This window comes from Cannabis sativa, chromosome 5 (assembly GCF_029168945.1).
Source record: "Cannabis sativa cultivar Pink pepper isolate KNU-18-1 chromosome 5, ASM2916894v1, whole genome shotgun sequence".
Classification (NCBI taxonomy): Eukaryota; Viridiplantae; Streptophyta; class Magnoliopsida; order Rosales; family Cannabaceae; genus Cannabis; species Cannabis sativa.
The window spans coordinates 793,286-820,698 of record NC_083605.1 but is presented as its reverse complement, the minus strand read 5'-3'; the positions used below and the strand labels follow the sequence as shown (position 1 = coordinate 820,698).

The 27,413-nt window shown below is 31.0% G+C and overlaps 5 protein-coding genes and 1 pseudogene across 7 annotated transcripts; 3 read left to right on the top strand and 3 right to left on the bottom strand.

Moving 5' to 3' along the window:
- Window positions 1-1,191: 1,191 nt before the first annotated feature.
- On the top strand, window positions 1,192-6,368 carry LOC133037716 (uncharacterized). The gene is made up of 5 exons (XM_061115122.1): window positions 1,192-1,868; window positions 2,310-2,472; window positions 2,577-2,753; window positions 2,845-2,928; window positions 3,499-6,368. Exons 1-5 carry the CDS (start codon window positions 1,621-1,623, stop codon window positions 3,628-3,630), a joined length of 804 nt encoding a protein of 267 aa, XP_060971105.1. The 5' UTR covers window positions 1,192-1,620; the 3' UTR covers window positions 3,631-6,368.
- LOC115720745 (uncharacterized) lies at window positions 3,866-6,368 on the top strand. The gene is made up of 3 exons (XM_061115121.1): window positions 3,866-4,004; window positions 5,197-5,994; window positions 6,102-6,368. Exons 1-3 carry the CDS (start codon window positions 3,995-3,997, stop codon window positions 6,128-6,130), a joined length of 837 nt encoding a protein of 278 aa, XP_060971104.1. The 5' UTR covers window positions 3,866-3,994; the 3' UTR covers window positions 6,131-6,368.
- Window positions 6,369-16,540: 10,172 nt separating this feature from the next.
- LOC133037715 (uncharacterized) lies at window positions 16,541-17,007 on the bottom strand. The gene has a single exon (XM_061115120.1). The coding sequence runs from the start codon at window positions 16,928-16,930 to the stop codon at window positions 16,652-16,654; it is 279 nt and encodes a 92-aa protein (XP_060971103.1). The 5' UTR covers window positions 16,931-17,007; the 3' UTR covers window positions 16,541-16,651.
- A 2,803-nt stretch (window positions 17,008-19,810) lies between these two features.
- On the bottom strand, window positions 19,811-20,358 carry LOC133038040 (inositol transporter 4-like). The gene has a single exon (XM_061116015.1). The coding sequence runs from the start codon at window positions 20,356-20,358 to the stop codon at window positions 19,891-19,893; it is 468 nt and encodes a 155-aa protein (XP_060971998.1). The 3' UTR covers window positions 19,811-19,890.
- Window positions 20,359-20,482: 124 nt separating this feature from the next.
- LOC133038039 (inositol transporter 4-like) lies at window positions 20,483-22,323 on the bottom strand (annotated as a pseudogene).
- Window positions 22,324-23,475: 1,152 nt separating this feature from the next.
- LOC133037721 (syntaxin-81-like) lies at window positions 23,476-27,346 on the top strand. Of its 3 annotated transcripts, none has more exons than XM_061115140.1 (8): window positions 23,476-23,617; window positions 24,997-25,095; window positions 25,202-25,285; window positions 25,378-25,482; window positions 25,852-25,995; window positions 26,208-26,450; window positions 26,579-26,710; window positions 27,008-27,346. In XM_061115140.1, the coding sequence occupies exons 2-8, from the start codon at window positions 25,018-25,020 to the stop codon at window positions 27,149-27,151; spliced, it is 930 nt and encodes a 309-aa protein (XP_060971123.1). In that variant the 5' UTR covers window positions 23,476-23,617; window positions 24,997-25,017; the 3' UTR covers window positions 27,152-27,346. The 3 variants fall into 3 exon arrangements, with proteins under 3 accessions (XP_060971123.1, XP_060971125.1, XP_060971124.1); XM_061115142.1 differs by having other exon boundaries at window positions 23,503-23,617; window positions 25,202-25,271; XM_061115141.1 differs by lacking the exon at window positions 23,476-23,617 and adding an exon at window positions 24,698-24,721.
- Window positions 27,347-27,413: the final 67 nt, after the last annotated feature.

Here is a 27,413-nt window from a genome sequence, read left to right as displayed (position 1 = left end):
GTATGTATCAAGAAACCTAAATCAATACAATAACAACCACAAAAATCTTCAAAATAAAATTCTATGCTTCCAAGTAATAAACACATTAATTATTAAGTGTTATTATGACATTTTTTTCAACGTACAAGCAATATGTTATTGTGGACTTTTATTGTGATTTTAGAAAAAAAAAACAAATCAATCAATAAATATAGTTTATCCAAAGAATTATTATTAATTTTAAATTGTATTTTTGAAATTTTCGTATGGTTAAAAATTACCTAAATTATTGTCATTATCAAATTGTGTTTATTTATTTAAAACTCGTAATACTGTGTAATACTTGTAATGTTTTGAACATTGTTATTGAATATTAGTGGTACCTTTTGACAGTTTTTTAATATTTTAGGGCAAAATATAATTAGAGTTTTTTACGGCTAAATCCTCTTAATTATTACTCGACTTGCATTTAACCATTTAAGCTTAAATTTTGACGGTAAAATCTTACAAACTACTGATATGATAACAAATTTAAACTTAGAGAGTTAAATGCAAGTAAAACGACAGTTAGAACGAAATGATATAATTATATTACCTTAAAATAAGAGGAGACACTTTGATAGTGTTACCAACTTGAGTAAAATTTTTGAAAGTGTAAAAAGAATCAGAAGACAAGATCGTTGAGTAGTAATAATTCAAAAACGAGTTAAGCAAAAAACAAATGATGCGAAATGTTAAACCACAACATAAATTTAACACCATTACATACAATTATTGATGCAATTAGAATTGGATTTCACTGCATATTTTTTATTGCAAATAAATATTTAAATTTTATTTTCAATGGTAATAATACTCAAGTTATAGTTTTAAAAATGTAGGTATCTAACCATTAAGTGTAAGTTAATAATCACATGATAATTTTTAATTAGTCCATATTATTAAATTTTTATTTTTAATTTAAAAATTAATTTAAATATACCAATAAAAAAATAACACTAGATAATATAACGGTTAAATATTTATAAAAATTTCAAAAATATTACTTGTAAAAAATTAAACTTAAATATTTACTTACAACTAAAAATTAAACTTAAATATTTATTTATACTCATAAATTCATAAGTTAATGACACTTCTAGTTGTTTTTTAAAAGCATTTCATAATAGTTGTTATTTTTAAATGTATAGATAGATTATATCTATGTCCAATATGAACCGCCAATCAAATCTCTTTGTTTCTCCGCCAAACCTTTATCTCCAACATATTCCTTTTCACATTCTTTGAATCAAAATCAAAGCTTTAAGCTTTAAAGGCTTTTAAACCCCAAAACGACACCGTCTCTCTCATCATCATGACTCAAAAGACAAAATCTTTCTCAAACCATGATAATCATCCCTACCTTACTTCTACTTCTTCTCATGTCTCAATCATCATACTGTTTTTTCTTTGTCACTTTCCTCTGATTTTTTCTCTACCTCTCAAAATGTAAAGTTCCAATTTTTATTTGTATCTACCTATGTTTTGGCCACTATCAAAGTGGTTATGATTATTATGATGATGATGATGATGATGATGATGATGAATTCCCATTAATATTTTTGGTTTTCCTTTTCTGGGTTTTCAATTTCTTCTGTTGTTATGGCTCTTATTGAGTCTTTTGAGAGAATATTAGAATTAGAAAGACCCATCACAATTTTGGGAGTGTGTACAAATTTGTTTTTACTTCTTTCTCCTATTTGGGTTGCTTTTATTTTAGGTTTAATGGTTGGTTGGGCATGGAAACCCAAATGGGTAAGCTTTGGAAAAGAAAATCACTTAGTCTTAACCTCAAACAATTCTCCATTAAAAGAGGTCTCTATGTCCCCTTCTGAAGATGATGAATTCAGGTACTTGAAATCTTTAATCTTTATTCCTCATATCATATATTTTTATTTGGAATAATCTTTTCCCTGAATTTGTGATACCCTTGACATTCACAAATGAACTCTTTTTCAAAAACTAGGCTTCCCACCTAATTTTATTTTGTAAAGTTTTGACCTTTGTTACTTATGTCAAATATTTCTAAACTGTTTTAGTTCATTTCTAGAGATACCCTTTTCCCTAAATTGTAAATTTAAACCAGAAAATTATAATGATTTCTATGTAGTTACTCAGGAAAAGACTTGTCCTCAAGTTTTGTAGGTGAGTGCAAACATGTTTGATTGTTTGAGCTATCCTTATTTGGGTGACATTCCCATATGAATTTAGTTCACTCTAATGATGAATATTATTGCATAATTTCAATTATTAGAAATTTCTCATTAGCTTTTATTGCAATGTGGTAATAGTGTATTGGAGTTAGATGAAGGGAATTCTAATCTTGTAACTGTTGAGGATTTGGAACATCTTTTCCAACTTGTGGAGATGAAAGATGGAGGTCCTACTTGGATACCGATGATGGATCGTTCCAACCCAACGATGAGCTACAAAGCATGGAGAAGAGATCCCAAGGTAAGAAGACTATTTCCTTCACTTTTGAGATTAGTCTTTTAAAGACAAAATGGTTGTTTAACTCTATGATTTGTGCATTGCATTGTCTTTGGTTTTTCGGTTAGACTGGTCCTCCCCAATATCGTAGTAGCACTGTGTTTGAGAATGCCACACCTGAAATAGTAAGGGACTTTTTCTGGGATGATGAATTTCGATCGAAATGGGATGATATGCTTGCATATTACAAAACTTTAAAAGAGTGTCCAACCACAGGAACCATGCTTGTTCATTGGATAAGAAAGGTAGTATTGTTAGAGTTAGTTAACTCTTATTCCTTTCATTCTTGTAAACTATGTTTAACTTATTTAGACTTCGTGTTATGGGAAAATGCAGTTTCCTTTCTTCTGTAAAGACAGAGAATACATAATTGGTCGTCGTATATGGGAAATAGGAAGGTCATACTACTGCATAACAAAGGTAAAAATGAACTAGTTTCGAACTCTACGATCGGTTTATTTTTTTCATATTGATAATATATAGAAATTAAACACCATAGATAAGATGCATGACTACTCCTCTCATTGCCAATTGATTTTGAGATAGAACCTCATGCACCTTACCATACACTCACATATTTTACTACCCTAACCATACACTTACGCATTCTAACATGGTATTAGAGCCAAACTAAAACTTTAACGAGTAACCGATCTAAATCCAAAAACCAATCCAAAAAGACGAGCCAAAAGAGTCACTTGTGATTCGGGGATAGTGAACCAAAAAGAGTCATTGTGAGCCAAAAGAGCCACTTGTGATTGAGTTGTGCAAGATTGGTGAGCAAAAAAAAAAAATAGCCACAATCTTGAGGGAGGATGTTAGAAAGTCTCACATTGATAATATATGGAAACTAAATACCATACATAAGATACATGAGCTACTCCTCTCATTGCCAATTGGTTTTGAGATAGAATTTCATGCACCTTAACCCTACACTTCCCCATTCTAACACACACTGAAAGTATTTACCAATCTGATGTGGTTTTTTAGGGTGTTACCTGTTCTTCCATCCCAAGGCGTGACAAACCAAGACGAGTTGATCTGTATTACTCGAGTTGGTGTATCCAGAAACGGAGTAAGCTATTATGTCATTCTGCTTCAAATTCATTAACTTTGTGTTAGAAATAATTGGGGTCACAATTGTATATATAAAATGTGTGTTAGGTCATCAAATAAATAAGTCAAATTTATGTGGTCTATTTTGAAATAAAGTTTATGACTTAAGGGCATGATTGTCATGATTTTAATATGTGGATACCAATTAGATAGTTTCTGATTTGATGAGGGGCCAAATTAGAAATTATTAATAAATATTACCAACTGTTGTAACAGTTGGTAATATAACAGGTATGGGTCCCCATTTTGCATCGTATCAATAATTTTACAGAACTCTTGTATCCCCATCACCAAGAGAAAAACTTTCAGAGAAAGGTTTTGATGCAAATTGGAAGATCATACTAATAAAGATCATTTAAAGGTCGATTCTATGGACTCCGGTACGCTTCCGCTATTCCTTAATCTTATTGTTTGATTCTCTTGAATTAATTAGGGCTATATTCAGAGTTTACAGTATTCTAACATGTGGTATCAAGAGCATCCCTAAATTAGTTCTTGAGAATGTATAGTAGTGTTGATTTTCCATTAAATTATTTTTCCTGCATTTGGTGAAGTGCTGTATATATTTATGCTATTGAAATTTCTGTGTGCGATTAAGTTTGCTTTGTATATATATTTATACAAACTTTGATATTACGATTGAAAATATCAAAATGTCAAAAGTGATTACTAATGAAAAGATGCTAATTGTACGATTGAAATCTTGTTTTGGGTTATATGTATAAGATTATATATATCTCTTTATAGTTTGGTTGTAATCGCTCAATTACTGTGTATATACATGCCGCTGGAATTTTGTTCAGTACTGTAAAGTATATATATGTATAAAGTTTCTTTTTTTTTTTTTTAAAAAAAAAAAAGTATAATCTTTAACTTTTATATACATATATGGAAAAGAGTTTAATCAAGTTTCCGATTAGAAGTTTCTGTAAATATACTACGGAAAAGACAAGTTTATTAAGTCTTTTGTTTTATATACAATTTCTGTATATATTATATGTATATTAATTATTCTGTTATTTTTTTATGCTATCATGTATACTATTTTGTTATTATTATTATTAAAATATATAATAGATTTAATAATAATAATAATTTAGTAACAATTAATTCAAATTTTGGTTTAAAAAATTTATTAAGGATATATAATATTTTAGTTAAATTAATTGAAACAAAATATCACCAAAGTGATCTCTTTTGTGTAGATTAATTTAATAAAAATATTATGATAATTGTGTGTATGTAATTCATAAATTTATTAATTAACCCAAAGGTGAGTTAATATTTGGATGAATTTCATGCATGTTTGTGGTGATAAATGTGTGACAATTATAAGGTATTTTGTGTGAACAATGTGTTAGTCCAAAGATTGCATATTGTTTGACATAATTTATTGTCAATGTTTGATCACTACAACAAGAGTACCGCTTACAATTAATATTACTGTCCAAAGACTTAATATTAATGTTGTGTTTGGTATCTTGAGATGGGATTAACCAATATTTGAATTTATTGTTTTATTTGGATTCTTATATGAGCATGTTATTTATGTAATTGTATTGTTCTTTTCAGCTGTTGCTAGTGTATCTGCTAACCTTAATTCGGTACCGGTCCTTAATGGTAATAACTTTAAGGACTGGAAGGAGAACATTTTTATTGTTCTTGGCTGCATGGATCTTGACCTTGCATTAAGGATGGATCGTCCTGCTTCTCTTACGGATAACAGTACCTCCGAGCAAAGGAGGATTTATGAGAAGTGGGACCGTTCAAACCGCATGAGTCTTATGATCATTAAGCGCGGCATACCTGAGGCTTTTAGGGGTGCGGTGTCCGAGGAGGTCACCGATGCCACAACTTTCCTTGCTGAAATTGAGAAACGCTTTGCAAAAAGCGATAAGGCGGAAACAAGTACTCTTTTAAAGAAACTTATTTCCATGAAGTTTAAGGGCAAGGAAAACATAAGGGAGTACATTATGGAAATGTCTCACCTTGCTTCAAAGTTGAAGGCACTAAAGCTTGAGCTTTCGGATGACTTGCTTGTGCATTTAGTGCTTATCTCTCTTCCTCCACAATTCAGTCAATTCAAGGTCAGTTACAACTGTCAAAGGGAGAAATGGACTCTTAATGAGCTCATTTCATTTTGTGTTCAAGAGGAAGAAAGATTGAAGCAAGAGAAGACTGAAAGTGCTCATTTGGCAAGCACCTCTAAAGATAAGGGCAAGAAAAGAAAGAATGAGGCTGCTAAGGATAAAGGTCCTGCACATAAGAAACAAACTCAAACCAACAGTGATGATGGTTGTTTCTTTTGCAACATGAAAGGACACATGAAGAAGGAATGTGCTAAGTATATTGCATGGCGAGCAAAGAAAGGTACATTTCTTACTTTGGTCTGTTCTGAGGTAAATTTAGCTTCAGTACCAAGAAACACTTGGTGGTTAGATTCTGGTGCTACTACTAACATCAGTGTTTCTATGCAGGGTTGCCTGAGTTGCCGAAAGCCAAATGATGCTGAAAGAAGCATTTATGTGGGAGATGGCAAGTCGGTAAATGTGGAAGCAATAGGGCATTTTAGGTTGTTGTTAAGTACTGGTTACTATTTGGACTTAATAGATACTTTTGTTGTACCGTCTTTTAGACGGAATTTGGTTTCTGTTTCTTGTTTGGACAAATTGGGTTATTGTTGTTCATTTGGAAACAATTGCTTTAGTTTATCTATTAATTCAAATATTGTTGGAACTGGTTCACTTATGGTTTATGACAACTTATATTTGCTTGACACTGTTGCTTCTTATAATGAAACCTTGAATGTGGAATCACGTGGTACTAAGCGTAAAATAGATAATGAAAAATCAAGTTCCTTATGGCACAAACGGTTAGGTCACATCTCTAGAAATAGAGTTGAGCGACTTGTGTCTGATGGAATTTTAGATTCAATTGATTTTTCAGACTTTGATGTTTGCATTGAATGCATCAAAGGAAAACAGACCAAAACAAAGAAATTGGGTGCGAAAAGAGCTATAGATGTCTTAGAGTTGATACATACAGATATTTGTGGGCCATTTCCTACACCTTCTTGGAATGGTCAACGATATTTCGTATCATTCATAGATGATTACTCAAGATATGCGTACCTATTTCTACTTCATGAAAAGTCTCAAGTGTTGGACGTGTTCAAATCTTTTAAGGCTGAAGTTGAGAATCAACTTAGCAAAAGAATAAAGCAAGTCAGGTCTGACCGTGGTGGTGAGTACTATGGCAGATATGACGGATCAGGTGAACAACGTCCAGGACCTTTTGCCAGATATCTAGAGGAGTGTGGAATTGTCCCACAGTACACCATGCCAGGATCTCCTAGCATGAATGGTGTTGCTGAAAGACGAAACCGTACTCTTAAAGATATGGTAAGGAGTATGATCAGTCATTCAACCTTACCAGAATCACTCCTGTGGGAGAGGCACTTAAGACAGCAGCCTACATTTTGAATAGGGTACCAACTAAAGCAGCTGCAAAAACACCTTATGAGCTTTGGACAGGGCAAAAGCCTAGTCTTAAGCACTTTCATGTTTGGGGATGTCCAGCTGAGGCTAGGCCTTATAGGCCAAATGAAAAGAAGCTGGAACCTAAAACTGTGAGCAGCTACTTTATTGGATATTCTGAACGATCTAGGGGTTTCAAGTTTTATGATCCCAAAGTAAAGAATATATTTGAAACGGGAACTGCAAAGTTTTTTGAGGATATTGAGTTTGGGGGGAGAAATACGGTTAAAGACTTTGTTTTTGAGGAGGATTTAGAATCACCCACTTCTCTTGAAGATGAGTTGATTCCTATTCCAATAGTTGCTTTTGACAATGTTCAGGATTCTAATCCTAATATTGATCAAGTTTTAGATCAAGAGCAACCAAACATAGTCAATCAAACCCCAGAGGTACAAACTCAACAACCTCAAGAACAAGTGCCTTTGCGACGATCCACTAGAGAAAGAAGAAATGCTATTAATCCAGATGAATACATAGTGTATCTTCAAGAACATGAGGATGGCATTGGAATGATGGAAGATGATCCAATCAATTTTCATCAGGCCATGAAAAGTTCTAACTCTCAAAAGTGGAATGATGCCATGAATGAAGAGAATAAGTCTATGCAAGACAATAAAGTTTGGGAAGTTGTCCCATTACCAGAAGGTGTAAAACCAATTGGTTGTAAATGGATATTTAAAACCAAGAGGGATGAAAATGGTAATGTGGTGAGGTTTAAGGCACGTCTTGTAGCAAAAGGCTATACTCAGAAAGAAGGCATTGATTATAAAGAGACTTTCTCTCCGGTTTCATCGAAAGACTCTTTTAGGATAATAATGGCACTTGTTGCTCAGTTTGATCTTGAGTTACATCAGATGGATGTTAAAACAGCGTTTCTCAATGGCGACATTGATGAGACAATTTATATGGAGCAACCAGAAAACTTTGTGGTTGGTGACCCAAAGAATATGGTTTGCAAATTAAAGAAATCCATCTATGGACTCAAGCAAGCTTCCCGTCAATGGTACCGCAAATTTCATCAAGTGGTTCTCTTATTTGGTTTTGAGATGAATGCTGTTGATGATTGTGTGTATCATAAGTTTAGTGGGAGTAAGTGTATATTTCTGGTTCTATATGTCGATGACATATTGCTTGCCACTAATGATATAGGCTTATTGCACGAAACCAAGAGATTTCTATCGAAGCATTTTGAGATGAAAGATCTTGGTGACGCCTCTTTTGTTTTAGGAATTCAAATACTTCGAGACCGTTCTCGGGGTATTCTTGGATTATCACAAAAGAGCTATATCGATAAAGTACTCAAACGGTTTGGCATGCAAGATTGTAGACCAGGTGATACCCCTGTCGTTAAAGGAGACAAATTTTGTCTTAAACAATGCCCTAAAGGAAGCCTTGAAATTCAAGAAATGCAAAAGATTCCTTATGCTTCAGCTGTTGGGAGTCTTATGTATGCTCAAGTTTGTACGCGTCCGGATATAGCGTACATTGTTGGAGTGTTAGGCAGATACTTAAGCAATCCAGAATTGATCAACTGGAAAGCAGCCAAAAAGGTTATGAGATATTTGAAGAGAACAAGAGAGTACATGCTCACATATAGGAGGTCAGATCAATTTGAGATCATTGGATACTCTGACTCTGACTTTGCGGGATGCCAAGATAGTAGGAGATCTACTTCGGGCTACATATATCTGTTAGGTGGTGGAGCTATATCATGGAGGAGTGCAAAACAAACACTCATAGCTTCATCCACCATGGCAGCAGAATTTGTTGCATGTTATGAGGCATCCAACCATGGTATATGGCTGAGGAACTTTGTCAACTGGGCCGCGCATTGTGGATGGAATTGAAAGACCACTTAAGTTGTATTGTGACAATAAATCAGCTGTATTGTATTCCAACAACAATAGGAGCTCGACGAAGTCAAAACACATTGACATCAAGTTCCTTGTTGTAAAAGAAAGGGTACAAAGTGGACAGATTTGTATAGAACACTTAGGTACAAACTCCATGATTGCAGACCCCCTTACTGCGGGTTTGCCACCCAAGGTCTTTCATGAGCACACTGCTCGTATGGGTGTTTTAGATTATGAGGATATCTAGATTCAGTGGGAGTTTGTCTTTAATGTGTTTTATTTGTTTTATAAAACATGTGTATTTGGATATTTTTCTGATCAGAAATTATGTTATTCAGTTTATTTCACTTTGTACATTTAAGCTAAAGTTTTGATCTCCATAAAGTAAAGTAGGACCAATTGAAAATTGACATGAATAGATCACCATGCATGTAATTTTCATACCACATTATCATGATTGATCTATGTCATTTGGCTATGTTGATATATGTGACCATTGATGGGTTTAGTTGTGATTGATACAACGAAAATCGCTTTGATCCTATGTTGATATAGTTAATGAACGAGATTGCACATGCCTATGGTTATGATGACAAAGTTATGAGCTCAATAAGGTTAACACATTTATATGTATACATATGTGACCCAGTGGGAGATTGTTAGAAATAATTGGGGTCACAATTGTATATATAAAATGTGTGTTAGGTCATCAAATAAATAAGTCAAATTTATGTGGTCTATTTTGAAATAAAGTTTATGACTTAAGGGCATGATTGTCATGATTTTAATATGTGGATACCAATTAGATAGTTTCTGATTTGATGAGGGGCCAAATTAGAAATTATTAATAAATATTACCAACTGTTGTAACAGTTGGTAATATAACAGGTATGGGTCCCCATTTTGCATCGTATCAATAATTTTACAGAACTCTTGTATCCCCATCACCAAGAGAAAAACTTTCAGAGAAAGGTTTTGATGCAAATTGGAAGATCATACTAATAAAGATCATTTAAAGGTCGATTCTATGGACTCCGGTACGCTTCCGCTATTCCTTAATCTTATTGTTTGATTCTCTTGAATTAATTAGGGCTATATTCAGAGTTTACAGTATTCTAACACTTTGATCAATCACTGTTATAACCTCTTGTCTCTATGTTTTTTGAAGCAGTGGAATCAATGAGTGGTGACGGTCAGCTTACCGCCTGTGAAGTGCTGCTCTTCCATCACGAAGACATGGGAATTCCATGGGAAATCGCTAAGATTGGAGTGAAGAAAGGAATGTGGGGTACTGTCAAAAACATGGACACCGGTTTCAGGGCATATCAGAAAGAAAGAGCATCAGGAATCTCACTCTCTCGACAGGCTTTTATGGCTAATATCAACAGCAAAATCAATCCCGATTACATGAGAGCAATGTTGGTAGATGGCGACAATGATGATGGTAACGGCGATTCATCAGAGACTCGAGTAGATACTTTATCTGAAAAACCGCAGGGTAGAAATATACCGAAGCTACTAATTCTTGGGGGGGCTATAATCTTTGCTTGCACTTTTGACAAAGGACTGTTAACAAAGGCAGTTATATTTGGGGTGGCAAGAAGATTTTCAAATGTGAGAAAGAGATTGTGAACACACAGATTCTTTGTCCTTAGAATAATATAAGACACTTGTGTACTGTTGTAAATACTTAAAAATTAGATAAAAATATTTCAGAATTTCACAATGCATTTTCTTACTGAATTTCTTGCCAATTTAATTCATAAGGGTACATACTAATTACCCAATATTATTTTATACTATTTTCATTTTCACAGTGCTTTCTCTTACAGAATTTCCATTGTTCTTTCTCTATCTCTTCTCAACTTGAATCATATGTTTTCTTTCATATGAATTTCTTGCCAATTCATTAATAAACATAATAAGAGGGTTATGATGAACAAGAGAGTCAATCATGATATAATCAATTCAAATTAAGTATAGAGAGTTGAACCTGTGAATAAATAACAGCATAATCACATATATTAAAGTTTAATTTCTATCTCTAATGATAAATCTTAAAAAAATTACATATAGTTATACACATATAGATGTTCCTAATATTAAACACCATACATACATGATATCAATATATCAAGCAACAAAAGTCTCAAAACAATCCAACCCATCAAATTGAGGAGCAAACTTTGGAATCCTATTAGTACTCTTAACCTCCATTGTTCTTGATCTAGACACAGTATTTCGAATCTCATCTCCAGATTCCTGAACATCACAAGTACTTGATTAATTCCTTAGATTATTCAAAAAAAAAATAAATAAATAAATGATTCTTTGGTTATTTATTACCTTTTTATTAGTCTTGGGGTGGCCTTTATCACATAAGTAAAGACCAAGAGCAGCAGCCACAATAGGGAGAGTTATAGATATTGTACTAGCAGCCATTGAAGCCATTAGAAATTAATTAAGATGAAAATTATTAGAAGGAGATAGAGAGAGTTAATTAATAATCTTCTTTCAATATATAATTAATGACTTTATGAAGAAATTATTAGAGTAAAGCAAAGGAATATGAACATAACTTGTGAATCAAGAAAAGTAGTGGAAATGAAAGATTGAAGCTAAGAGAAAACATGAGACAAACACAACTTTATATATGAGATATAGATACTATATTTTTAATTTTAAATTAAATATGTAAAATCTTGTTATTTAATTATTTTAATTTTTTTAAAAAAAGATATTTTGACTAAAGGACAAACTATTAAATCTACTTATATAGTCACATTTATTTTTGGGATTTTTACACTTGGTATCTTTTTTTGCTATTTTTTTACATTTTTATCTTTATTGAGTTATTTAAACATTTTTTAAAAAATTATTTTTCAATATTATATTTTAAAAAGTTTGATAATTACACAAATACCTATGCATGCTTATGTCATAGGTTTTCTCCAATATTACACTCCATCTCTTCCACCTATTGGAGAAAACCTATGACATAAGCATGCATAAGTATTTGTGTAATTATCAAACTTTTTAAAATATAATATTGAAAAATAACTTTTTGAAAAATGTTTAAATAACCGAATAAAAATAAAAATGTAAAAAAATGGCAAAAAAAGATACCAAGTGTAAAAATCCATACATTTTTTTCACTTATAATGAAAGTATTATTGAATAATTAATAATACTTCTTGTGTATTATGATATTATTTTTATAAAATTAAAATATTATTATTATTTTAGCATTCAAAATATGTTATGTCACTTACAATGTAAGTATTATTGAATATACTATACTCTAATTTTGTGTATTATTTTATCTTGTTCATAAGATTAAAGCATCATTATTCTTTTAATTTTCACAATACTATTTTTCACATGATTTACAATAATACTTTTTCTTTCTATTTATAAAAAATTATTATTACAATAAAATATATTTTTATTCAAAGTAATAAAGAGTGCCATTACAAGTTTACAACCATAGTAGTATAAAAAACAAAATATTTGTGAAAGAAACTAATAAATATTGATACATGTATCTAAACTTAAATCCTCAATCTCCAAGAGACCTAAGCTCCTAGCAACAATCTTGACCCTTTTTGCAATAATCTTGTTTCATGCTCTTTGGTAGAAATCACTGCACAAAATTATTAATTTGAATGATTAGTCACTATTAATTCATTTAATTAGTCACTATTAATTCATATAGTAAATGTACAAAAACTTACTGCACAAGTTGCAACATGAAATTAAGAATTTTCAAAACTTACAACCATTGAGTGTTATGGTGTGCTCTCCTTTAGGTGGTAGGTAGCTTGTTCTACCAATTGTGAATCACATAAATTGCAGCTTCATGGAGAAAGATAAAGGGTTACAATTACAGTAAGAAATTAATTACCATGCCAATGAAGCTCTACTGAAAGAGAATTTTACTTCCTAGCTTATCCATTAAAACTGTTGCAATGACTGATTTAAAAAATAAGTAAAAACGTGAAGAGACATTGAAATAATTCAACACATGTAAATCTTATATCTAGAAGCAAATTAAACCTTTAAAAACTATTGTCTACTAAATTAGATCCTGTCATCAGAAAATTGGTAAGAGATAGGACCTTCAAAGATAAAATTATTGAAAACATGAAAATAACACAATGGTACCAGAAACATAGAAATGAAACAATATGAAATATCCATCAAGAATGATACAAATTTTTTTATTGAAAATGAATAGAGGTGAACATAACAACCCATTTTGGGGTTCAAGAAATTGAGGAGTCAAGTGAGTATATAACATTGTTACAAGGCATCTTATAGTGTCCAATTTCATAGTGCATTGTTCATTGATTATACTTAAAGAGCACACACAAGCTTCTTTTCATGATGTGTGATAATTTACGAGTAATTAGCAATTTAATTACATTGAAATATAAAGATTAGAATTAGTATAGTACATATAACATTAGAAGGTACCTTATATAGTGCTCAAATTTATTTACATGTTAACCAACCAATTAATTGATTCCATATAAAACAGAGTTAAACTAATTTAGTAATTTAGCTTTGGAGAATGAGAAATTTGAGATTATCCATTATACAGTTTGATCAATTAGTATTTATTGAGCACAATACAACAGTTTTTGTTGTAGTGAATGGATGATTTTTTTACATTCCATTGAATAAGAATTTATATAAAATTTACTAATTATAATTCTACCTTATACACACAAGAGATTATATAATTGACCTAAATTATTATTATTTTATTTTATTTTAATAAGTAACGATATTTCTCAAAATATAAGAGAAAAAATTGAGAAATTTTTCATTTTTATCTAATGTGGGAATGTATTTGTAATTTGTATCACATAATTAAAACATGATAAGGAAAACTAATAACATATATTTTTTTTTGAAGCGTATTTAGTTGGTAGAAAAATATTTGGTCTCTTAATTTTCCTTTAAAAGTATTAAAATATCATTTGACTATTTTAGTAGAATTGACTATTCTATTTTAGAATAGATGGAAAGACCATTCAAATTGCAAAGTTAATTTAAGAATGTCGTTCACAAATTATAGTGTCGTTTTTATTCTTTTTCTATGAATGTCGTTTTCATTCTGAAATATCAGAATTACAGAGAAGAAAAAGTTAACCATGTTATTGTAATGGTCAAATAGATATAACCATAATATATCATTCATTTTTTCTGGTATCTTTTTAACAAGTCATCTAATTTATTAATAGACTATTCATCAGTCTAATTATCATGACTTGATATATTATATATTTAAATGTACAACCAGTACATATAATAAGTTATTTCTTATCACTTTTATAACTAGATAAAAGTTATACATCTAGGTACATATAAATATATTTTACTACTCCAAGTAGCAATTGTATGTAAGACTTCTTCAGGAAGCTTTTCAAATAATCATTTTGTGATTCTTTATCACTTTGATTATATTGGATCACTAACAAATGTTAGTAAATTATATATCCACTTTTGGGAATATGCAAACTGAATTATATAGTAACTATATATATACATATCCTGTGCCAACAATAGTTTGAAACTATTGATTTCAAGAAATAATAAAATATGTATATATTAATTTGCTTCTGGCATTACCAATATATGTGAAATCTATATTCTTTGAAATAGAATTTCATGTCTATTCATTCTCTTTAGGTAATGATATTTAAATATTCTAAATGTACAATAAGTTTGTACAATTTACATTCTATTAAATAATCAAGTATACTTTTATCTTGATTATAAGTGTGTCCGTACTACAGGTACGCGACCACTATTATTCAATTCCACACATGATATATAGATTTCATGCACTTTGATTGTGTGTGGTATTTCATCTTTTGGTTGTTTCCAATTTCTTCTGGAAATATTTGAGTAGCAAACAATGCCATTGATTATTTAAAATCATTACATTCACTTCGGGGAATGACGTTGAACAAGTAGAACATTATTATAAATTTCTTAAAAATTTATTACTTGTTCATATATAAAAAGAAATTACTCAACAATTTCTTTAACAATATTTCAAAGAATATATGAATACAATTTTTGCATAATCTCCAAGATGTATGCAAAAATTTGATCTTTAATATATGTCACATGCAATAATTTCCAACATTGCAAGTAATAACAATGTATAATAACATGACTAATACAAACAATCTTTAAAAGTAGTTGAATTCAATTCGTATCATTCTCTGCAGCGAATGATGAACAATAAATACATGTCTCATGTATTTAAATAACATTAGTCATGCTCACTGTTATTCTTATACTTTGATGTTTCAATGCAATTTTCTTAATATTCTTTTTGGGTATTCAAAACCCACTATAAAATTGCATCAATAATAATCATTTTTAATGATTCTTTAGTTGTATTCACATAAATACAATCATTTTTTTCTTCGATAAATATAAAACATTTACTTCAGGAAATGTTTGTCAAAATCTATATCGATATTAGATTACTTTTCATTGTCCTCAAAGAATACAAGAACATATATATAAATATGTATTCATATCTTTCATTATATATCCATCAACTATATAATGAATATTACATTTGCATAATCTTTAGGATATATGCAAGATTTTATTGAAAACGCATAATCATCAGGATATATGCGATATTTTATCGAGGATGCATAATCTTCAGGATATATGCAATATTTTATCGATGATGCATTATCTTCAGGATATATGCAATATTTTATCGATGATGCATAATCTTCAGGATATATGCAATATTTTATCGATGATGCATAATCTTCAAGATATATGCAATATTTTATCGATGATACATAATCTTTCTAGATATATATATAATTTATATAGATTTTCTCTATCATATCATAAGCAAATATATATTATAAATATTATGAATGATAAGTACATAATATGTATATATATATATGAATCAATAATAAATATATAAAAATATATACATACATATATAATATATAATATATATTTAGTGTATCGTGACTTTGAAACAATTCAAGAATTTTAACAAAATACTTACATTAGATCTTAAGAAGAGACTCATGCTTAGGCAGAGACTCGTGCATAATATAAAGTAGATGAGAAGAAAGAAAAAAAAGATGAAGAGAGAAAGAGAAAGTGAATGAGAATTTCTGAGTTCTTTATTCTAATGGGGTGAACCCCTATTTATACATAGTGAGATATTAAGAAAGGAAAACTAAGAAAAGAGTAATGTTAATTACAATTAATGATAATAAATAAAAAATTTAGACATCACATAATTAATAATATTTATAACAATTTCACTATTTTAGTAGAATTGACTATTCTATTTTAGAATAAATGGAAAGACCATTCAAATTGCAAAGTTAATTTAAGAATGTCGTTCACAAATTATAGTGTCGTAATGTCGTTTTCATTCTGAAATATCAGAATTACAAAGAATTTTTTTCTTCTTCTTTTTCTTTGAATGAAAATTACAGAGATCAATTAGAAAAAAAACAATTTGTAATGAACAAATACTTTAAATTATTTACCAAAAAGAATATAGTTATTCATATACACTCGAATATACAGTTATACAAAAAAAAATACAAATATATATAGAGAGACAGATCAATAAGGGAGAATAGTTTCGAAACAATGAACACCATCGATCTCCGGCGCAAACCTCGGCGATCTCTTCTGATGATCCCGGCGAGTTGTCGCCGTCGTCGAAACATTCTCCGGCAGCGATGTGGCCGAATTCTCAGAACGACGATCACCGTTTTTGATACTGTTTTCTCTCTTGTTCTTCACAGCAGACGAAGATGAAGACGAAGACGAAGAAGAGAATCCTTTAGCGGTGGATGCATCGCCCAATAGAACATCGAAGTAGCTGAACATCGACATCATCGTGATTGAAGGGAAAATTTTCTGTTTGGGAAGTGGGAAAATGTAGGGTAGTTTTGTAATTTTGAATTTTTGAATTTGTGATTTTGAAAATGAAGAAAGGAAAGCATTTAAAGGGAGAAGAGGAAAGAGAGAGAAAGTTCTGGAAAGTGATGAGGTGGCAGTAGTAGAGTGTACCAGACGAATGTATAACTGTGATGACGTGGCAGGGTTGTTTGATTAGCTGTAAGTGGGTCCCAGTGGAGTAGTCGCCGCGTAAACTAGTAAAAGCTTGGAATTGGTGACACGTGTTGCGTTATGAATGTTCTTATGAAAAGTTAGTAAGTTACTAGATACTAGATAGTACTAATACTATGATTTGCAACTTTTTTCTTGGAAGGAAAAAATGTTGACGATAAAGGTTGGTTTATTTTATTTAACAAAATGGGTAAAGAAAAAAGATAGAGATAAAGGTCGGTGGGTTGTAATAATGAAAATGTTTATAGCAAAAATAGATAAATTAGAAAAATTCTAAAAAAGTATTCTCGATGTATGGTATTTGAGAAAATTTTTTAATTTAATTTTTTTTTATAAGTGTGTATGTTGTAGTTATTTAAAATATTTTGTAAAATTTTAAATTTTTTAAAAAAATTTAACATGTTGAAAATAGGGTTCAAACAACACGCGTAACTCTTTTATTTAAATTTTTATATAGAGAAATAGTGGTAAATGACCTTTATCCCTTTTTACTGAAGCTAAATGTCTATTTTTAAAAATAATATAGCAAATGGCCTTTATTATTTTTTAGTATTTAAAATACCCTTAGTTATATAAGGGTATTATTAACATTATATTCATTTTCCAAATAAAAACAGAAGCTCTGCTCCAAAATTTAAATCACAAAGCTTCCCTCTCCTTATTTTTTCAGGTTGGTTTGGATTTCTTCCAATTTTTTTGGTAAATTATCGTAATTTCTCTAAAAGGCAGTGAAATATTTTTTTCTCATCCATTTATTACATTTAATTAATCTCTCAAATCTTATGTATGGTGCACGTTTAATTGACTAGTACATTTCTACCTTGGAAGATTTTGCTCTAATAGTTGGACATAACAAATTAGATTTTGTATAATTATGACATGTTGAGTGAAAAAAAAGAAAAGATAAATTCTCTCGTCAAAATCATAATTGTGTTTTATCTTTAATTTATAAATTTGTAATATCATCATTGTATAGTATGCTAATCCACCTTCTTATATTTATTTATTTTGTAGATAGTTTTGGTCCAATTAGTTGGTTATATCGGATGCCTCTTGAAGGTGATCTCAAGTTATTTTGTCTTAATTTCTCAGATAACTTGGTCTTATATAAGTTGCTTTGCTTATAGTGATTCATATTTTGACTTTGTATATCTTTGACTAGACAATTAGCTTGTTGACTGGACGTTCCTCCACGTCAACAATTATCGTAGTGTGATTCAAATCACTCTCTCAAAAAAAAAATACAATTTATCGTCTGTATTATGAAAAGTCATTAATCTCCAATTTCTTTTTTTTTTTTTTTTGAAATGGAAAATCCCCCAATTTTATTTGGGAGTCATAAACCATGTATATTGGCACCCAACATTTAATATTTATATGTAAAGAATCTAAAGATAGATAGATTTTTCAAAATTTTGGAGATAATACTTTTTCTCAATTTTTCTTTATCATTTCTTAATTTAATTTTAAATTTGTTTTCATAAATTTTGTTTATATATGTATTTTTTTTTATTGAAAGCATTTATATATGAGTTTTTTCATAATGCTAGAAAGATGAATTTTTTAGGTAGAAGTGGGTGTAAATTATACATTTTATACAAAAAGAAAAATACCTTAAAAAAAGATCTCATCACTAAGGTGAACTTTAATTGCGCCACCACACTACCTATCCAGAAGATGTTAGGTGACAACACCAAAGATTAAGCAGACAACGGAACCCAAGCTTCTTTATAAATAGCAATATCGTTCTCATCTCCCACTCTCTAAATGCCCCCTCGTGAAATAATTCTTTACCCCACAAAATATTCTTTCACAGAAAGGAGTCTTTTTTTTCGAAGACTTAATAGAACCGAAAAATTTGTTTTTATGATACAAACCTTTTAATACCAAAGCCATAAGCGAAGTAGGAACATGATAGAACAAGAATTTTTATTTTTATAATACAAACCTTTCAAATATTATTCCAAAAGTTATCAATTGGAACATCTTTTTTGTTAAATGATAATTTGGACATTGCATTTTCTAAAATGATACAAATAGGATGATGAGCTCAATTTTAAACAGTTTTAAATATAATCAACTTGAAGATAATTTTTAACATGAACATATGCATAAAATGTAATTAATTTTGCAATAACACCTCTAGACCACCTATTATTAGTTTTATTTTGACAAAAGATCAGTTCATAATACTATTTGGTACTATTTTGAAAATACATGGTCCAATTTGTTATTTAATATAATAGAGTGTCTAATTAATAATTTTTACAAAACACAAGGTCTAAAATGACATTTAATCTTATTTTAATAAAAAAAATGAATAAAAATATTAAATTTTTATTAAAAGTAAATAAAAAAATATATATTAAATTTATAAATAAAAGTACAATTTTTTTTTTAATTATAATGAGTGACAAATGAATAAATAAAAAAAATGATATTTATTGTGTTGTAAAATTTGATATGTGCTATATTGTGTCAAATTTGATACAATTTCTAGCATGTGTCAAATTTAATAATTTGGATCACATTATACATTATTATTGGTGTTCAATTTTATAAACATAGACTAAAAAATACATATACACCACTTTTATAACACTACTCTTCTATTAAAGATGCTCTAAAGAGAGCTCTAAAAATATGAAACAATATTAAACCCTAAAATTTAGAATACACACTAAAAAGACTAAATATACTATGAAAGATTGTGTTATGAAGACATTCTAGACAGATGAAGACGACACATTCTCCTCATCTATCTCGTCTTTGATCCCTTTGAAACAAATTCCCTTTGGTTTGAATCCCTTCTCAAGCATTTTCTCAACCTCCTCAAATGAAAGTCCCTTAGTCTCAGGAACAACAAAGTAAATGGCAATAAAGCCAATGAAAGATAATCCCGCAAATAGAATAAAAGTCCAAGCGGAGCCCAAAGCATTAGTAAGAGTTAAAAAAGTTTCGCTAACTAACAGATTAGCCGACCAATTACATACTGCAGCAATACCTCCACCAATCCCTCTGTATTTTAGAGGATATATCTCTGAGTTTACTAGCCATGGAACACTGCCCATCCCAGGTGAATAGCATATAATATAGAGGCCTAGAAATGCTACTGCCAAGAATCCAAACTTGCTTGGACAACCTTCTCGTGTACCATGTTCTCTTTTCCATGCGACATGTGCTTCTAATATCATTACTCACAACAAACAAGCTCCAGGGATGAAGCCGTTCATGACAAACCAAAAAACAAAACGAAGTGAGTTAACTTTGAACATAAATTAGCTACAAAATAAATTAAGAGACGTTCAAGATTAAAGCTTACTCCCATTTCCACCGTCGTGCACGTAAGGCGCAATCTGGTGCTTTCAAACATGACATGCAGTTCCATGACTGAGATTTAGGGGCTGAGAGGTAAGCTGGGCATGTGGTGTTTCTACCGAAGTGCATGGTTTCTAAGTTGCTAACCGCAGGAGCGGTTGCAGCAGCCTGGAAAAACACTGCTCCTAAGGCCACAAGGCATGCAATGATACCGACAAGAGACACAAGCATGAACTTTCTCCTTCCATACTTGTCCACAAAGCCCATACTTATGATGGAGCCAACAAAATTAAGACCAGAAGTTACCAAGGAAAGTGCTAAAGCAGTTTGTCTGGATGCAAATCCAGCAAATTGAACAATAGTAGGACTGTAATATAAGACAGTGTTAATGCCTACGAATTGCTGGACGAGTTGTACAGTAATGCCTGCAAGAAGTGCTCTACGGACTACTTTACTTCGAAGAGCACTCTTCAATTTTGGAAGAAATCCATCACCGAGTTCTCCTTCAATAGCTTTTTCTGCCTCAACAGAATCCTTCAAGGCCTTCATCTCATTTTCAACTTCATCAGCAGGAAAGATCTTCTCTAATATAGACTTGGCCTCATCTATCTTGTTCTGATTAAAAGAAAACTTGCACAAGTTAGAATTATGTTTGTATAAAAATAATATGAATTGAATTGATTGTGACTTAAACCATAGCATTAATAAAACAGTTATAGGTGACTTTGTTACCTGTCTGAAGAGCCATCTTGGGGACTCTGGAAGAGACAACATGAGAATGAACTGAATCAAGGCTGGAAGTCCTGCAATACCAAGCATCCAACGCCAAGTTCCAGGAACCTAAAATAGAAAATGATAAGGTAAACGTTTAATAAGCCTAGTTGAATATTCTCTTTGCAAGTATTCAATCACTGAAGACGGTTAAAAGCTTAAATATATGGACATACCTTTGTAAAAGCTAGATTGATCAAGTAGGACAGGAATTGTCCACCTGTAATCAACAATGCGTTTGAACTCACGAGTGCTCCTCTGATTCTAGTAGGTGAACTTTCTGAGATGTATAGTGGTGCAGCCATGGAAGCCATTCCAACTCCAATGCCAACTAGAATTCTACCTACAATAAGCACCCACGGTGCAGGAGCTACTGCCATAACAATTGCTCCACCAAAGAACACTATATCAGCAAGCAGAAGTGCCTTTTTACGACCAAAATAATCACTGATCCAACCACCAACCGCAAAGACCAAGTATAGCTCCCGCAACAGCCATACTCACTATAGTCTCCTGCAAATACCAAATGAAAATATAATCACAAATTGAGCTAAGCATAATTAGGAGAGAAGATAATGCTCTACTCTACTGAGAAATTAAGCTCACCTGTAACCATGCTTTTTTATCTACTTCTACAAATTCCTCTCTAATATAAAGGAGAGCCCCAGAAATCACTCCTGCAACATCCGCACAATACAAAGAATCAATTAAAACTTCATTTTAGAATATATTTACTTGAATAAGAGTCTTCATTTTCACAATGCAAAGGTTAGCAACACTCATATGTATACATTGTTACTAAATTATGTAATAATTATTCTATACAAAATTATTGAGCAAGACATGCATTGTTATTAATTAGGAGGGATCCAATCCACTTACCAGTGTCATATCCAAAAAGAAGTCCTCCAATTCCGGCAGTGAGTGAAAGACGCATAATATAAGGAGTTCTCCAGGAGATTTTCCAGCATTCTGAAAATTCTGTCTTATCTGCTTTGTGATAGCCTCCCTCCATTATATGCAAATCTTTAAAACCAAGCTACTTTCCACCACTGATCAGTTTCCTATTTGAGATTAACATTATTAAGTTAAAGATAATTGGAATGGTAAATTAGTGTAAAGTTATTTTTGTTACTATGTTACCTTTTCTTAGCACAAAACTGATAAAGCATGCAAGAACACAAATAGAAAAAAAGAGAGAAATATGTGTTTATAAAATCTAACCAATATCAGATGTGATTAATATTCTTACTTTGGATTTACTTAAGTGGTTTCTCGAATTTAACAATTTTATGTTACTGTGATAAATTTTCTAAAAAAATATTAGTAAATATAAAGTTCCTTAAAATAGTTACATTTGAAATTAAATTAAGTGTGTCACATGCCTTTTTTATTATAAGAGATTAAATACATATCATAACATATATAAAATGTGTAAACTAATCTGAGAGTAATGTATGTATTTTTTTGTATAAGCTTTTTCTAAACAACATTATTGCCAAAAAGAAGAAAAGTTTGAATTCAATAATAAAATGTAATGAATGAAAATCATATTAGAGATTGAAAGTAAGAAGAGGAGTACCTCAATCACTTTTTTCCTCACTAGTAGAATACTATATAGTTAAATATAGACTTATAATAGTAATAATGTAGATCGCTTTGCTTAAATGTTTTTCTCTCTCTTTCTCTATTTTTGATTATGGTAGGAGTTGTTATACGAGTTATTTATAGCCGAAAATGTCCTAATTGTAATATAATTACATTGATTAGGTTTGTCAAAAAAAAAAAAAATTGTAATATGATTAGATTAGGAAAAATCTCACGATTGCATTTAAAAAAGGAAAGATATATCCGAAAAAAAAAAGAAGAGAAGATATATATTTTAAAAAATATATTTAAATAACAAATTATTTTTACTATTATTATTTTTTTTGGTTTAAAAATTGATTTTTTTTTTTATAATAATTTGGAACCTTCTCTGAAAATTCGTCTTGCTATGAGAATAGATATAATCATAATTTTAATATACAAATACAACAACAAATTTCAAATAATTAGATTTTTGTTATTATATTATTATATTATCTTTTAAAATTGGTAAAAATAACATTTTATTTTATTTTACAAAAAAAACACAAAAATGTTTGCAATTGGTTTTGTAAATGACATTTTTGTAAGTCAATTTCTTTGTAGGCATTTTTGTAATTTTTCAACTCTCATAAACTACACAACAGATCCTCTCTCTCTCTCTCTCTCTCTCTCCTCAAACTCAAATCCTCTCTCTTCCTTCTCTCTCTCTCTTCCACCCGATCTACACTGACGGCGAAATTCTCATCTGCATTTACCTCCTCCGGTTCGTTCACGGTAATGATCTCTCTGTTATACAACTGAAATTTTGGAAAAATCTGTTGTATGCTCTTGAAATTTCAATTTCAATTTCATTTGTATTGTTTTGTACAAGGAAAGATAAGGGGAGAACCTTGTGAGTTGTGTACCATATTCGTAGTAGTTAGCTTGATTCGATTCCTTAAAATTTTAGTGAAATGTAAGAAATAGTACTGTTGTAGCTGTAATGGTGATGATAATTCGAAGAGAAATTGGTTGTCTTGTGGAATTTCTTTGTAGATTATTGTTGCACTTTTTAGTTCACAGTCTGGGCATGGATATCATATCCTTGATTGGTTTCCAATCCTAAATCATCTTCTTCTTCTTCCTGGATCAAGGCTAGTCTTTTCGACATTGCTCGCTCTTTAATTGTCTAATGATGTTAATCTACCTTTTTTGATTATTCGGTTGATTTGTGTAATCATGCTCAATCATAGTCAAGTTTGGGTTGTTTGGTGGTTTTATTGCTATTAGTATAGTAATTAGCTCTGGTTTGATTGGGGGCACATAATTGGATATGCATTTATTGTCATTGGAAGAAATAGTTTTTTTAGGAAAAAGTTTGTAGATTGTGTATGTATATTGCTTGATGAAATGTCTGATTGAAGTTATCCTAAATAATTCACACATCTGAATTTTTCTTAAATATATATGTATTTGATTTTTGTATCAGTTGCATGTTTTTGTTTTTTTATACAATGCGTATCAATCTCTAAACAAAGACTGTGTTATGTGAATATTTGTTTTTTCTGTAGTCTAATATTGTTTACTGAGAATATAGTATAGCGAGAAGGCTTTTTGTTCTTTGCTCTATCTAAATTTGAGCAATTAACTTTTTTTGGTCATTTCTTTGTATATGGAATGAGTTTTGGAGATGGGAAAGTTCTTGCTTTGTCATTGGATTTGATTGTTTTGAATCAGGTTGATGAGAGTGAAACTTTAATATAATTGAAATTTCTAATCTGTGTTTTGAAAGTTAAGTTTTTGTTTAGAATCTGTGTTTTGCCTTCTCCAACCTGAGCCTTGTTCGCTTTGTACTTGCTTATACTTTGCTCTTGGATTCTCATCCATTGGAGTTGAATGGTAATCTAATAGTTTCTCCTTATGTCAACATGTCTTATTATCTCATTTAGTGCTTGTCATTTCTAGGCTTAAGCGCCCCACTGTGTTGAGATTACATTTATTTGACCTAATTGGGCTATGGAGATCATTTGTGCCAATCCCAATTTGTTTAAATATTGTACTAGTTTTTCTTTAATCGATTATTAATTATCTTTAAGTGCAACATAAATTTTCTATTACTTTAGATAATTGTAGTATTTTTAGATTTATACTGACAGCTAACTTGGTTTCCTCAGATACCTTCTTCATGATCAAGAATGTCAAAAGTCAGAGATAGGACTGAGGATTTTAAAGATGCTGTAAGGCACACTGCTCTTTCTTTGGGATATGACGAGGTTTGGTTTTTCAAAGCGTTTGGATTTGTTTAAATTCATTCATGGCTCATAATATGGTTATGTTATAGTTAAATCCTTATGATTAATGCTTTGTGCTCTTTGACAGTCTAAATTGGCGGCCATTTTGGCAAATTTTATCATCCACAAGCCTCGCCAAAGATCAGCTTTCACTAGAGGTGCCCTGAAAACAGTATGTGAATCATTGTCTTTGCTTATTCTCTGATGACATTGTTAGAAATTTTGCTTCAGTGTTGACTTGTTTGTTTTTCTCCCCTCAATTAGCTTGAGAGCATTGGAACACTGGAACAATTTATGTTAAAACATCGTAAAGATTATGTGGATCTACATCGCACTACTGAACAGGAGAGAGATAGCATTGAGCATGAAGTAAGTCATATTACGGTTTTGTTTGATTGTTCACTCTTTGCATCATGGAGAGACTACCTCTCGAATGCCCCTAAGGTTTCCTCACTGTAATTCTATTTTCTATGCAATATCAGTTCCTTGGTTCTTAGTGCTACTGTTAATTGTTCTATTGTTTTTCTTGCTGAAATCGGTACTCAAGGGAATTGGTTCATATCAAAGTGCTTTGTTCGGCTAGTTTTCTTTTGAATATAGCTGTGATTGCAATTTGAAGTAGATTTTCAAAATTACAAAGTCAGGTGTACCTTGTAGAGTGTAGTGTAGGTTTGTACTCAAATGTACAAATATGAAAAAGTTCAACATGAAATTAATTATTCAATTAATTTTATGCAGGTTGGTGCCTTCATAAAAGCATGCCAAGAACAAATTGACGTTCTAAAAAACAGCATTAATGATGAAGAAACAACTTCAAAGGGCTGGCTTGGCATTCAGACCAATAAATCAAATGCCGATACTGTAGCACACAAACATGGGGTGGTAAGATTCAGTTTGCATTCTATAGATCGTTCATGTCTATAGTGTTCTTAATTGCAGAAATCATTCACTTCACCTTAGTAGTGATGTCGCGATTATAATAGGATTTTCTCACATTTTATATGGTATCTTACTCGACCGTATTTAGAAACCACATATATGAATATTGTAATTTAGTCAATCATTATTTTCTAAACCTAATTTCATAATTTCAGATTTTGAGTTTGAGTGAGAAGCTTCACTCTGTTACCTCACAGTTTGATCAGCTAAGAGCCATACGCTTCCAAGAAGCCATTAGTAGAGCAACCCCAAGAAGAAAATTTAAACCAATTGCCAAACCAAGTTCTGAAAATTTATCTCAATCAAACAATTTTGAGCCTAGAGAAGCTGAACAATTTCAACCTGAGCCTCTAAGACTTAAGCAACAGCTCTTGGACGACGAAACACGCGCTCTTCAGGTAATCATTGTGATGACCAACCAACCAGTGGTGTTTATTTTAGTGCTTCATCATGTCTGCCTTGTGTTGTTCAAATCTCAGTTTTTAACGTTCCCTTAAAAATTGAAGCTTTTGTTACTGATTTGCAGGTAGAGCTGAGTAGCCTCCTAGATGCGGTTCAAGAAACAGAAACTAAGATGGTCGAAATGTCAGCATTAAATCATCTCATGGCTACTCATGTTTTGCAACAAGCCAAACAAATAGAACAACTATACGATCAGGTAAGATGTTTATTCAATATATCCTTTTAGTTTTTTGAAAAATACAACAACTTCTACTTCAAATTTTTGCCCGGAGGTTCACGATACCATAAACTTAGTCCATAGGCTGCCCATGTGTTGCACCGTTGTGAATGTTGGTTGATTTTACAATATTCGAGGAACAAAAAGCTATAACAATTGCTACATAGATACCATAATGCTTAATTATACAACTCATGATAAAACTTTTAGATGGGCAGTGTTAATTTATATCATAATGCTTTCGAAATTTCATACTACTTTCTCTTGCGTGGACAGGCGGTTGAAGCTACGCACAATGTGGAGCTTGGTAACAAAGAACTGTCTCAAGCTATCCAGAGGAATAGCAGCAGTAGGACCTTCCTTATACTTTTCCTATTTGTACTTACTTTTTCAATTTTGTTTCTTGATTGGTATAGTTAGTCTTCTTCAATCAACTAAAAATTATAGTTTTCTTTGTACTTATTATATTGAAAAGGAAAAAAGGAATAGGAAATGGGAATATAGTCCTGAAGTTTTTGAGTTGAAATATACTGAATTTTATATGCTGATCAAGTGAACAAATTGAACTCTAAATGCCATGCCAATGTCATAAATAATGCTCACATTTTGTAATTAGTGTTGTCAACAGAAAACCAACACTTGAGTTTATGTATGCCAATGACAGAATCCACCCAAAAGATGT

Bases quoted from the DNA above. Each gene is read 5' to 3' on its own strand.
- LOC133037716 (XM_061115122.1), top strand. From the start codon at position 1,621: ATGGCTCTTATTGAGTCTTTTGAGAGAATATTAGAATTAGAAAGACCC. The intron at 2,473-2,576 runs GTAAGAAGACTA...TTTTTCGGTTAG, and splicing joins CATGGAGAAGAGATCCCAAG to ACTGGTCCTCCCCAATATCG. The intron at 2,929-3,498 runs GTAAAAATGAAC...GTGGTTTTTTAG, and splicing joins CATACTACTGCATAACAAAG to GGTGTTACCTGTTCTTCCAT.
- LOC115720745 (XM_061115121.1), top strand. The intron at 5,995-6,101 runs GTACATTTCTTA...GTTTCTATGCAG, and splicing joins TGCATGGCGAGCAAAGAAAG to GGTTGCCTGAGTTGCCGAAA.
- LOC133037715 (XM_061115120.1), bottom strand. From the start codon at position 16,930: ATGATGTCGATGTTCAGCTACTTCGATGTTCTATTGGGCGATGCATCC.
- LOC133038040 (XM_061116015.1), bottom strand. From the start codon at position 20,358: ATGATATTAGAAGCACATGTCGCATGGAAAAGAGAACATGGTACACGA.
- LOC133037721 (XM_061115140.1), top strand. From the start codon at position 25,018: ATGTCAAAAGTCAGAGATAGGACTGAGGATTTTAAAGATGCTGTAAGG. The intron at 25,286-25,377 runs GTATGTGAATCA...CCCCTCAATTAG, and splicing joins CTAGAGGTGCCCTGAAAACA to CTTGAGAGCATTGGAACACT. The intron at 26,451-26,578 runs GTAATCATTGTG...ACTGATTTGCAG, and splicing joins ACGAAACACGCGCTCTTCAG to GTAGAGCTGAGTAGCCTCCT.